We start from the raw sequence: 14279 nt of genomic DNA on the forward strand, positions 1-14279 counted from the left end.
ACAGAGAGAACTATAAGTATGATGTCTCCTATGTGAGGTGGAACTCTTGATAGCTGTTCAGAGTCACCTTGTGGATGGAGCAAAATCCTATGAGGTCGATTTTATAATTAAAATTAAACAATTATATTCATTGTAATTTTAATTGCGTCTACATTTTATCTTTTTATGGTTTATAAGTCACCGGTGGTTGCCTTATCAGCGAGAGAGGCAGCATATAAATTTAGCAAATAAATGACTAAATAATTGTAATACAATTGTAAGAGGAGGGAAGAAAGGGATATAAATAGGTAGGATTACTATAGGAGAAAAATTATTGTTAGGGCCATAAATAAACTACATAATCCTGTGCTACCTAAAAGTCATTATTTTCTCCACAAAATACTAATGAGCTTTGAAACTTAATCAGACTTTGGAAACTAGTCAGGGTTTCTGTCATACCTTTGAAGGATCGAGACCTAACTGAGAAGGAAACAGTATAGTTTCTTAAGAACATAATGGATGAAGATTTGAAAACCAGCTCTCAGTAATAAGTCTTAACTTGAAAGTATATTTTTGTGCCATCCAGCAGTTAGCACACCATAAAACTTTTTTTTTTTAATTTGAATTTATATCCCGCCCTTCTCCAAAGACTCAGGGCAGCTTACACTGTGTTAAGCAATAGTCTTCATCCATTTGTATATTATATACAAAGTCAACTTATTGCCCCCAACAATCTGGGTCCTCATTTTACCTACGTTATAAAGGATGGAAGGCTGAGTCAACCTTGGGCCTGGTGGGACTTGAACTTGCAGTAATTGCAAGCAGCTGTGTTAATAACAGACAGACTTAGTCTTCTGAGCCACCAAAGGCCCTTGTGTGGGTTTTTTGGTGGGGTTTTTTTTTTTTGGGTGTTATTCTGAATGCTTCTTTTTGTCAGAGTACATTAATTCCTTGATCATTTTAGCTATTTCTATCCTGTTTCCTCTAAATTCAGGATTTCTTCATGATGTTTGTTCATCATGTGGCTACTGTTGGTCTCATTACCTGCTCCTACGTGAACCACATGGTACGAATAGGTACTTTGGTCATATGTCTCCATGATTCAACAGATATATTTTTAGAAGTGAGTACTCCAGGTTTTATTATTTAATACTATAATTCAGTCTACAGTATTGATTTCCTTATCATTAATTTTTGTGGCATTGTTTTCCCCTCAAAAAAAGAGAGATTAAAATAATGTATTATACTATGTATACATAGCATGGTGATTTGTAAGTAGTCCATTTAAGGCAACAGCTGTTTCTTAAAACCAGTGGCCTTTAGAAATCATTTGTGAATGGCCTAGTGGTTAAGTGGTTAATTATATTATACAAATATAATAAATAAATAAATAAATAAATAAATAAATAAGGCACCAGGCTAGAAAACTGGAGATCATGAGTTCAAATGCTACTTTAGCCATGAAGGCCAGCTGGGTGGCCTTGGGCCAGTCGCTCTCTCTCAGTCCAACCCATCTCACAGGGTGGTTGTTATGGAGAAAATAGGAGGAAGATGTGTTGGATATGTTAATCACTTTGGGTTGTTTGTAAAAATAGTAAAGGTGGGATACAAATAATCATCTAAACATGCTTGGATGACCCTTCATGTCAATCACTATTAACAGCAAACACTTTGATACGTAAGGAGCATCTGTTTGGAATATATACTGTCAATACAAGTAGTCCTGATTTAGCCACTGCTTCATTTAACAGCTGTTTGCAGTGATGAAAAGGCAATTTGGCAACCAGTCCTCGCATTTATGGCCTTTACAGGTCTGTAAAGCAAAAGAAAGCTGAGTTAAAATGATAAGCACAGTCATGCTTTCACTTAATGACCAAGTTGCCAGTCCCAATTATGGTTGCTAAACAAGGCTTGCCTATACTAGTAACTGATGCTGACTGGTATTGCTGGATAACACCAGGCCTGAAACTTCTCAATTTGAGAAGCTGTTATTTGAGAGTTCTTGATCTTTGCCATAGTTGTTTTCTATTCTGAACTTGTATTTTGAAAATAAAGAATATTGGGTTATTTTGTATTTTTTTCTGAAGAAAATCAGATTCACAGTTACTTTTTCTCTTTTTTAAAAAAAGATACCCAGTCAGTAGAATCTGGTTTCTAAATGATAATTTTGTTAGATGGGCAGCTAGAGTTGTTTTAATGTTTTCTGTTTTTCCAAGCTTGCAAAATTGTTCAACTATGCGAAGTATCAGCGACTCTGTGATGCCACCTTTATATTATTTGGTGTGGTGTTTCTTATTACCCGCTTGGGGATTTTTCCTATTTGGTAAGTATGATGAGGGACACCCAGCTATATACATTGGAAAGATCAAGGAAGTGGTTTGATGGAGACTTAATAGTGTAGTGTTCTCAGAGGTAGCAATAGTATACAGGTAATTTAATTGTATAATTTTTATTTGGGAAATATAACAAACAGAAAAATATGTCAATAATGGTTCAATTAAAATTATACTTAATGATCCTGAAAATAAACTAAATTTTAAGGGAAAATATATAAAAATCCATAAAATATTCATAAAAATTAGTCCAATAATACTAAATCAAAACTGTACAGAAAGTTATCTCCTCAGTTTTAACATATAAAAGCATTTCAAACATTAATCAAGAATACATCTCTTCACTTCAGTCTTAACATCAGTGTAAAATTCTTTCCATCTGCATAGGATAATTCTCTTTATTGAACCTTAGGCTTGATAAATCCAAATGTTGAATTCCATAATTTTGGATTATAATTCAGCATCACACATATAACTACTATATCTCCTCCCCCCCGGATTTATTGTACATACATACAGGCGAACGTACATTAATTTAGGACCAGAAGAGAGTCATGGAAGGACATGGCCAAATCATGTGGGTCAAATATCTTACAGTGCCAAAACAGAAACTCGCTTGAAAAAAAATATTTGAGGAGTCTAATAGACTCAACATTTTTTCAGAAATTGATTTCAAGTCTTAGTCACAAGAAGTCCTATTTTACATTTTTTAAAACTGACACACATTGATTTTGGAACTGAATATTCCAATTCCTTATTCCACATATCATAAACATTACTAATGTTATCTTTTCATCATTTACAGAAAATTATAATAGCTTTATACTATTACCCAGGGGGAGGTAGGATCTCTGAAGGTTACTAATTCCTGAATTGAATATGGTTTGTTGATTTCTTCCTGATTTTTTACTGTATTGTTTCAAGAATTCCACTTGGCCTTGATTAATTCTTACAGGAATCCCTATAATTTGTGAGCCAAAGGTAAAAAAGACACATTTTTCCTTACGAGGTTTGCTATGAAACATCTCAGGCTGCAGAGTCACTCCAGAAGGCCTGATGAGACTTTTCCTCTTTTATCACTTGTCCAGTCTCATTGATTTTGTACTTTCATGGTTATCCTAAAGTTCAGTGATGCTTATATTGCTGGGATACCATTCTGAGTAAAAAGAGTCAGGAAAATGGGCCAGTAAGTTTTGGAACTTGGTAGTAGCTCCAATACATTTTCTGGTAAAAAGAGAATTAGTGCCCTCTGTGAATTTAACAAATAATCAAATGTTTAATGATTATGAGCTGTTAATAGATATAGAATCCACGGGCCCTTAGATGACCCCATGAAACAGATGTTTCAGTTGCTGATCCGATGGATTTTCTATTGCTGATTATAGCTAGAATCTTAGCCAGTTACCAGATGAATGTGTACTTTTGCTCTTGTTCTTAGTAATAGTTTTACAAGTAATTATCAACTTAGGACCATTCATTCAGCGACCATTCAAAATTATGAAGGCGCTAAATGAAAGGACCTATAACATCTGCCCGAAGATCATATGAAGAAAATTCTGGCCCCTGGCAATCTGCCCACTTTTACAACTGACTACAGGAATGATCTAGCAACTCCCCATCTATAACACACACAGACACACATCCCGCAAATCCTGCACCACTGGGTGGCCAGAGGCCTTGGGCTTGTTTTCTACCCTGCTGGGTCCCATGTTCCTCTCCGCATCCACCCCCTTCATGGCTCAGTCCACTTACTTTTTCCGTAGATCTTTGGGAAACAGTTGATCTGCCTCTGGATACAGTACAGAGGCCACATGGCACTGTTTTAGAAACAGGCACCATTTAGCGAATGAATTGTGACCACACTGAAATGGTGCCCACTCTGGGATGGCGCTACATGCCCTCCATATTATATAAGAACAGCAATGTATGAACTGGGGCAGTGCTGAACTCTGGGCCTAGGCCTGCACACAGGAACTCTCCCAAGGCACCCCATGCTCCAATGAGTAATATTTGCTGCTCAAGAATAATGCTCATCTGAGCAGTAATTAAGTTTTCATGTGGATGGATCCAAATTGATTCAGTTATTGTTGATGTTGTTTTTTAGTTTTGATCCTCAAGGTGGTGAACATACCTAACATTCCTGCCTCCTATTTAGATCAGGATAGATGAGAACTCCTCAGGCAAGAAAGTTGCACTGAATCCTTAAAAAGCTGCTTCCTGCCCAAGATAGTTACATTTTAGTTTGAAGAGAAATATTTCTTCAATATTCAGTTCTGATGATAAGCTTCTCCCTGAGTTTAGAAAGGAGTGCACTGAGTTTCTGTTGCCTTGTTAATTTTCTTGGAACTCTGGTATTTGCAAATAAGGATTTTTTTATTATTATTATGTGTGCCAGTCTTAATGATTAGGCTGTATTATTTGCTATATCACTTAGCAAACCATTCGCAGATGGTAGGAAAGCAGTGAATTTTTAACATTTTCACTACCCTTATTTTAATTCCCTGGTTTCCTGATGGAGTCCCTTTCTCTTAGATTACATTGGGAAGTAGCTCTGCTGTTCCTTTGCTATGTGTTTTGAAATACCATATGGTACTTCTTAGATTGTAAAGAATGGGTTAATGTTTCCCTCTCCTGGCAAAGAAGTCTCTCCTCAAAAAAAACAACAATGTAACTAATGAAGATTGGTAGGAGAGGAGCTGCCAAATCTCATGAGCTCCCTCTACAAAAGTAAGCTTTTCATTAGCTTTCTTTTCAATTTTCTATGTGACTCTTTTTGAAACTATCTAGGCAGCAGAAAGCCTACTATAGGTTGATCCCGCATTTTTATTTATTTATTTATTTAAAAGATTTGTATAGTCACCTATCTTAAACAACTTTTCTAATTCTGTGAAATCATTTAATGAAATAAAACAGACCATTTTCACTGTTCTCATCTAAGGAATTGGTAAGCAAATATGTGGAGAAAAACAAAGTGGAGAGAAAACTTGTATCTCTTCACAGGTACCTGCTGTTATATCAGCACTCAAGAGATTTGAGGCATTTTCACTCTTTGTGGGGAAAAAAATGTAATGGGAGAGAAGTTTCCACTGATTTAGATAACTGGTTTTCGGTCTAAAATTTGGGTCTTTTTAAAGTTCAGAATAAGACAATGAATGCAAACCTCTTCTTCCTTGATTTCTAGGATACTGAATACTACTATGTTTGAAAGCTGGGAAATAATTGGCCCCTACCCATCCTGGTGGTTTTTCAATAGCCTTCTCTTAATAATACAAGTATTACATATTATCTGGTCCTACTACATCATTCGCATTGCCTACAAAGCTATGGCACGAGGAAAGGTATGCATGACTAATTTCATTACCAGAAAAATGAGTATGGCTTTCATTTTCTTCACAATGTCTTTTGAATTGATCACTCTGAAGAAAGAGGGTTGCCACTTCACTGAAGGTTTCCATCCTAAATTATATTGTAATGCATACATTAGTTACGTACTGTACTGTAATACTCAGCAAAGATGATTTCAGACAAACTTGACTCTAGTAAATACTTAGGCTCACTAATATTGTTTTCTTGACAACACAATGGAAATGGTCTGCCACAGCTTTCCTCCATATTTTTTTTTCAACTTTCCATATTAGCCTTTAGCATTGAGATTTCCTAATAGTCTTTCATCCAAGTGTAAACAAGGTTCAACCCTGCTTAGGGCTTGTATGTTTGTTTTTTGAGATCATCAAGGTCAGCTAGATTTTGTCATCTAGACTAGTTTCCAAATCAGATCAGTTTTTCATGCCATTCAGTCATGTATGTAGGACTGAAGTTGAGTTTATTAAAAATACCTGGTTTTTCACAGTTCTTTATTGTACTGGGAAAGGAAATGGGGGCAGGAAAGGTAGAAATAAGTGGTTGTCAAGGGTTTGACAGTGGGGAAGGATTCCTCATGGAGTAATGTATTATGAAATATAAATAACATAAACAAACTATAGACACTTGCTTATTAAACCATTTCACTTTGGAAATATTGAGTAATTCATTTTTTTAAATAATCTGGAATTGAATCAGCTACCCTCCAAACATTGTGTAAAAGAATAACTGGTGATATTTTTTTTCCTATTCTGGGCCAAGCGCACCAGATACGGGCTATGGCTATCTTCATGTGAAGGGGGATGAGACTCCATCAGCTATCCCTGAACTTCTTTCATTTTCTTCATTCTCTTTCATTTTTGGAAATGCAATCCTAGTGGCCACTCCTTGGACAGGGAAAGATGCCACTTCTGCTTGTGTGCTTAGAGGTCTGTGTAAAGTTAAGTTAATGTAAGGCAAGCTTATATAATTGGAGTACCTGACATCATCTGTGGGCATCAATTATCTAGATAGAACAAGTTGCACTGATAGGAAGAGAGTTACAAACCCATGCTAGGTTATGCGAGTAACTGAAGCTAATGTCTTTTGCTTGGAAACAATGTTTATCAATTTCCCCTTCCCTTTTGGATTCTTACATATTTTCAAACCAAGCTTTTAAAATAATAATTATGAAGAATAAGCTCCCAAGGTGTCAAATATTGTGAAATCACAAATCATACATGGGACATCATGTAGAGCCGTGGTGGCGAAATGGTTAGAATGCAGTACTGCAGGCTAACTCACTGCTCACTCCAGGAGTTTGATCCTGACCAGCTCAAGGTTGACTCAAACTTCTATCCTTCCAAGGTCGGTAAAATGAGGACCCAGATTGTTGGAGGCAATATGCTGACTCAGCATAGAGAGGGCTGTAAAGCATTTTGAAGCGGTATATAAGTCTAAGTGCTATTGCTATCATGCCAAATGGCTGCCATGATCTAATTTTTAAAAAATGGAGATTACATGGCAAAACTGTCCTAAATTCAGATTTTATACTATCAGGGGAAGAGGCTCTCACTGAAAAGTCACACGGCATGTTTATCTTTTGTGAAGTTTTTGCTCTTATATAAAAATAATTCTTCCATATTAATTATTCTCTTTCATGCTTCTAATTGTTAAAAAATGAAGAGATTTAGAGTTAGTCTGAAAATGTCATCTACTTGCTGATGAGACAGGGTTAGGATCATAACTGCTAGTGTACAGGGAAAAGAAAATATTTTTCAAAAGCTTTCACGAGAAGAGAGAAATATTATCTCAGTAATAATCACTGTGCAGTTTATTGAAGCATTATGTAAGAACCACCTATGCAAAAACTACATTTCACATTTCAAGATAATCTCTCAGGAATTTGTGCCATGAGAATATCTAAATCAAACTGTTTACGTCTGAATACAAGAGGGAAATAAAGTTTCTTATAAACAAACCAAAACATCTTGCTACTGAGCCCTTCTTCCCTTTGTATAGTGACTATTTCAGGTCTGTGTCTGCAGTGTTGCTGTTAAAAATGAGATTCTTGAAATCTGTAACCTGTAAAATTGCTTGCTTTGGAGATAGCTCCTTGAGACAATGCAGTTTTACTTCTTTTCTCCTGAGATCAATAAGTGAGAGCAGAGACAATGGGTTTTGTACATCAAGTCTCCTGAGAGGTGGTTTAGCTATACATGTCGTAAAAAAAAGCTTTAAGCATCTGATATAATGTAGGCGAGGGCTTTTTTGTAATGTAGGAAAGGGATTGTACAATTTACAGTCATTGAATTCATCATTAAATACAGGAATCAAAATGATTTATGATTAGAGTATTGAACTAGAGTTTCAGAAACCAATATTTTTACAAATACATATAATTCTATTCCAGTATTATGCATTTATTTTTCAAAACAACATTTTTTTAATGTTTGGATGATTTTTCCTATACTGTGTATTCAAATTATCCTTATTTTCTGTTTGTATCTTACTATTTTGCTTTCTCTAATTTTATTTCATAGTTACTAATTTAAAAGTGTATGTGTGCATTTCTGCTGAATGGCTACAAATAATTTCCAAGTTGGGGCGGGGGGGTCTCTTCTCTTTGGTTTTCTCTCCTGATCAGGTACCTAGTCAGGAGTGGACTCTTCCCTGTAATCTCCATCCTCTCTCATTCCTTTTCTCTGTACCAGACTGAAGCAGTATCTCTTCTTTTTTATGTAAGTGCCATCTCTGCTACAGTTGTAAGGGAAAGGGGGAGGGCTGCCTTTCCTCCCCTTCCTGGGCTTTAAATGCTATCATCCCAAATTAAATCTCAGAGCTGCCTAATGTCAAGTGGAAACTGCTTCACACATCTCTTTTAAATTGTTATTATTCTGAAAGACGCTTGCAGGAAAATCAAAGCTTAGACTAGGAAGTTATAATCTTCAGTATTATTCATCTCTGTAACCGCTTGTATTCATTTTAAAGTTATTTTTATTTAATCTTCTCTTTTTAAAGTAAAAAAAACTAATTAGGAAGGCCAGACACAATAAAATGTTAAAATATTTTATCTTAGATCACATAAGCTTTATGATGAAAAATTACAATATGAAAACTATAAAATCCTGGTCATCTCATTGCTTCTCAAATAATATTTTTGTCCATCTTGGCAAAGTTGAGATTTTACCAAACAGGTGTTGTATAGCATGCACAATTCCAGTTTTCCTCCTGATGATATAAGAAGGTGAGGGAACATGTCATAATGCCCTAAGTACATAGGACCAAGGGAACATGGTATTTAAAAGTTAAAATTGGGACAACTTATAACTGGAATTGGCACAGAAATCCAGAATATAAGTGCTTTTTAAAGCATTTCCCAATAGCTTTCTTACAGTTGCTTCAGGAAAACAGTACTCATAAATTAAGAATAGATCACAATCTTTTTCTGTTTTCTCTTGTGCAAGAAATGCCAGGCAAGAGCAGGATATTTACAGGTCTAAAAAGTAGGTCTCTCCAATTGGCGTTAGCAATCATTAACTTGCCACTGGTATGGCCTTATTCTGATTTTTATGTGCCTTAAGCTGTTCAAAGTGCATACACCTGACTGAGAGTAATCAGGGGTGAGGCTAGTCTGAACACATCCTACCCTTCTTAGCCTTGCTAAATCAGAGATATACCTGCCCTTGGCAAGTGTTCAAATGATAATATAAAATCATTGTTGGCTCTTTAGGATCTTAGCAGTTCAGCCTTGCTTATTAATCTCAATTAATGCTTTTCCTTTTCTTTCAGCAGTAATATATTGCCACCTTGTGGCAAGCCAAACTGCTAAACCTTTGAGGTTTGTGAAATTCTGATTCTTTCCCTCTTTCAGTCAAAATAAGATGTTGATAGGCATTCCGGTATCAATCAGTCAACCGGTCCATTTCTGCTAATGTCAAAACCTTCCTCATCCATTCATGCACTAGTAATTACAAACTTCAAAGTTATGGCAATAATTACTTTTGCTGTTACTTTAGTTTCCGATAAAAAATTTTCAGTCAACTTCTTGTTTACTAAAGTGATGTAACTGTAACAGTGCAATAGAATCACTTTTGAATTATTATACTGGGAAACATTGTTATATTTGGATCAGTTTGAGTGATTTGAAATGTAAAGCCTGTTTCCTCCAATGTTTGATACAACTGACATAATTTTGTTATCAGGTTATATTTTCTTACATCATATGGTACGATTCTCAATAAGGACTATCAAAATCCATTTATAGAAGATGATATTCAGGAAAATAAATGGCATGCATAATGTTCCATGTATGTATTCTATTCAGGATGTTTCCATTTCAATTTAGATGTCTCCCTTGATCTCTTTATTGTGATTGTCTTTATTATGTCAAAATATTGTTGTGTTATAGTTTATCTTACCTGTCTCAGTTATTCACATTTTTGCAATTTCTTTGAGATAAAGTAATTATCAAAGTGATATTATAGTGAGAATTAGAAGAAGAGACAACTTCTTCATCACCAAGGTCAGCCAGGAGCTGATCATGCTAAGTATATCCTATCATGTAAATTATTTTCAGATTTGTGAATTTGACAGCTGTGAATTTATTGCAGAATATTTCTGTTCAGCTTTAAATTAAATTTGGTGGGTATATTCAGTTCTTTTTCCTTTCCCAATTTAATGCATGTTGATTCTGAACTGATCATGTATACCTAATAAAAAATTATACTCCAGAATTGTATTCTGATAATACAAACATGATAAGTATAGAAATACTATCAGATATTTTTCTGTAGTTCTAGGCTGTCTTTAACAAATCCTTCAGCTGTTATTTATTATTCTACAGCTACTTGCTTTTGTATTGCAAGCTTAGGTGTGTTCTGTTTCAGGCCATTCTTTTCTCATTTGCTTTGTATCTGGTTATTTTGTAGCAACATTGTCTGCAGTCCCCATAATTATTTCATTGACTCGTTTAATATAAAAATGGGAAAAGATAAGTGTAAGGAGATGGGCTATTTTTTCCATTACTTTGCTTGAATACCTTACGGTGAAAGAGAGGAGTTCAATTCAGAATAATGGTTGGGAATTACCTATCTTCTCTTATGATACTGCTTTTTTTCAAGATAAATTATGGAGGATCCTCTCTTTTATTGAAATGTTTTGTCTGGCAGGTTATATGGAACCATATTTTAGGCAGATCAGTCTGACTTCTTTAATCTTACTATTATCAGCCATTTTAAAGATACTTTAAATATTCTTAAGAACATTAAATCTATTCAGATTTTTAAGGTTATTTTTTATTAGTAGTACATTTATTAGTAGTATATTAAGATTTTGATTGTTAGCTATTTTGTCCTCAAAAGAGAAAAGGCAAAAAAATGTTATTAAAATGTATTCCTGTAGAAAATTTAATATATAATTAATGCTATCTGCTCTGTTCACTATAATAGAATGATCTAAAACTAGCATATACATCTGATTCTGTTTCCCTCAAAAAAAAATCATTTTTTGAGCAAGCCTTGCTCTCAAAGAAAGCTTTTTTCTGAGGCTGTCCCATTTCCTGGTGCTGTTGGTTTTTTTTTAAGTTCTTCAGTTTCATAATTAAATGTCTAAACCATACCATTTAAGGAACAAGCATCTACTGTATATGAGCTTGTTTTAACTATTTTAAAAGTCCTTATTAGTGGTATACTTCTGCTTCTTTTTATCAGGTATCAAAAGATGAGCGCAGTGATGTGGAGAGCAGCTCTGATGATGATGATGCGACTTCAAACAACAAAAAAGGAATTAACACTTCAAGCAATGATCGCAATCGGATCAATGGCCATGTAACTAGTGACCAGTGGGCAGAAGAGTAAAAACAGGGACAGCTGCCCCACAATCCAAAGATTTGATTCAAATATCTAGAAATGCCCAGTTACAAGAAATTTTTAATCAACTGCCTAACCACTCCCAAATCCTCCAGCGAATCTGAAACAGGACAGCCCAGGCAGTTTTGCACAGGATGAAGAAGCTGTTTACTAGTACAAAACCTTTTTCGACTTTAACATTTAAAGAAAATAAGCCATTTTGTATTTAATGTTTTTTGAAATATGTAAGAGAAGAGAGAAAGTAGGCTTCAGAATTTGTTATTTTTTTTTGGTTAAGCTTGTTCACCAACAGGTTCTGACTGCTTTATGGCATTCCAGGATTTTTGGACAACGATCTATCAGTCCATATTTCTTTTAGGACCTACTGGGCTACACCTAAACAACCTAGGGGTTGTGGTACAGAGTGAAGGGTTTGCTTATTAGTGCATGGCATATCAATGGCAAATACTTTTTTTTTCCTCATGTCATCTTACTGAGTGATAAGAAAGATGAAGCTGGCATTTATTATTTTTCTTGAGTGGTGCAGCATCTCCAAAGTCTTCATTGCGATTTCCTACACAATCCTGCTTTTCATACCAATTCTGGATTTGAGTTCATTTAAAAATTACAAAACAAGATGAGTAGTTTTCAGTGATAGGATTATAGATAGGGATGACCAGTGTTTGCTGCTGATTGTCCCATAAAGAGAAGTTATGAACGTACCCATGTTTTCAGAAGAAAAGTGATATCCTGGACGAACCTCAATCTTGTGTGATACACCTGGGATGCAGTGGCTGTCTCACAGGGACTGGATGGGTTTCCTGCCCTCATTTGCCTTTTATTCAATGGTACTTCAAAGGAGATGGAAGATGGGGAAGTGTTGATAGGACTTGGGCTTTGGAAATCCCCTGAATTATCATTTTATATTATTGTTTACTCTGTGATTAAAAAATCCTTCATGAATAGGATCTATAGATTTTGTTTTATTGAGAAAGGTAATTTTCACTGTGATCTTGACATAACGCTGTTTGCTGTTAAAATTCAGTGACGAAAAAGAACTATCATTTTGACACTGCAAAACAAATAGCTCATGTTTGTATCTCGGTAAGTTATGATTGCTGATCTAACCCTAAGCATGGTCGTTTGCTGCTGTGGATGATCCTATATTGGCTCTCAGGCTGTTATAATAGTCTTCATTACTTTTTATTATCATTTTGGTGCAATGGAAATGGATAGCAAAACCATCTGTGTGCTAGGTAGCACACAGATTTAAAGGACTGATGGAATAGAAGGATCTAGCTATAATCAACTGAAGAATGGTCAAGGAATAAATCATCCAAGAAATTCACATCTTTCAAGAGCTGCTTAAACTATTTCCTATGCCAGAAGAAACAACTTGTTTGAGATATGGGATACACACATTGTTTTAAAATTGGGACAGGAAGTTGGTCAGAATGAAAATCTTACTCGGGTCTAATGAGTTAATTCTATTTGAGAGTGTTTTTTTAAGGCCAGAAAGAAATAACATTGTAAATTATCTGTAAATAAATCTTTTAATAGTTGCTTCACATCCTCTATTGTAGGATTGAGAGAAACTGAGCGAAGAATCGAATGACTGTAGAATCATACAGATATTTCCACTTTTTCAGCACAATTTGAAATTCCCATTCTTCAAGGCAGAAAATCCCACAAGTTTCTGATAAAGCACAGTAGTCTTCCATTTATTACTCATATACTATGAGGTATTGAGTATTCATTGCTTTGCATCATCAGCACTTATCCCTTGCTCCTTCAGTCGCTTATTTCTTCGATATGTCTGATATACACCATTAGTCAAGAGGAAGCCACCATATAGAGTAAGAAGAAACATGGAGCTTGAAAATGTCTTGTAGCCAAGGTCAGCCAGCTGCTTTGCAGAAATCATTTTTGCTGTAAAAAAAGTGAAGAGCTTAAATCATTATTAGGACATCTTCGGGGGACAAACACAAGTCTTTCAAATATATACCTTGTATAGAACTTGTTAAAAGACTAGTGGTACATGGATGTTTTGGAGTTTAGCTGAATAGAGCAAAGCAAGTTAATGTGGCTAAAAAAATTGAATCACCTTGATCAGAAAAGGCAGTTCTCTTACTGTCATGATCTTTAATAAGTGAACCTACTCCATGCTAGTTGATAAAAAATGATACTTAAAATTTTATCTCTTCTCATAGCTGCATAGGTACATAAAAGTTCACAAAACTGCTTCACAGAAGAAGTTTGAAACCAACTTCCGGCAGAGGTGGTAATTGAGTTTAAACATGCTTGCTTTAAATACATGCCCATTATCTGACAAAAAAAAATAATAATAATTCAAAGGGCACTCAATGGAACACTCAGTCTTTTGGCCATCAGTTTTCTATGTTTCTAAATTCTGAAAAAAACATTTAAAATCTCTCCTTTCTTAGATCAACTGCAGCATCTCATTCAGAACATGACTGGTTCAGGACAGCTTTTGTAGACAAGTCATACAACTTGTGCAAAAAGCAAGAAATATGAACTTGCAGCAATTTAAATTTTGTGCATGAATACACTGAAAAGAGATGGGCTGTACAATGGTAAAACAGCAGTTGGAGCCTGTAGGCTTGTCTAAAGAAATTCCAGGGGTTGTTTTTTGTGTGTGAATGAACTCCCTTTAAGAGACATTTTGCTGTTTAAATAATAGACTGATAGGTCTGTATTGGTAATTCCTATTTATATATGAAATATCTTCAGTTCTTGAACTAAGACAACCATGTGACCT

The 14279-nt window shown here is 35.1% G+C and overlaps 1 protein-coding gene across 1 annotated transcript in view; it reads left to right on the top strand.

Annotated features, from left to right (window-relative positions):
- CERS5 (ceramide synthase 5) overlaps positions 1-12463 on the top strand; it is a 35676-nt gene extending 23213 nt beyond the window's left edge. The window contains exons 7-10 of the mRNA XM_058168252.1: positions 974-1102; positions 2196-2302; positions 5494-5650; positions 11363-12463. Coding sequence (XP_058024235.1) covers positions 974-1102; positions 2196-2302; positions 5494-5650; positions 11363-11509 — 540 coding nt within the window. The 3' untranslated portion in view covers positions 11510-12463. The remainder of the gene's footprint in view (positions 1-973; positions 1103-2195; positions 2303-5493; positions 5651-11362) is intronic.
- The last annotated feature ends 1816 nt before the right edge of the window (positions 12464-14279 follow it).

Source organism: Ahaetulla prasina, chromosome 2, assembly GCF_028640845.1.
Source record: "Ahaetulla prasina isolate Xishuangbanna chromosome 2, ASM2864084v1, whole genome shotgun sequence".
NCBI classification, from domain to species: Eukaryota; Metazoa; Chordata; class Lepidosauria; order Squamata; family Colubridae; genus Ahaetulla; species Ahaetulla prasina.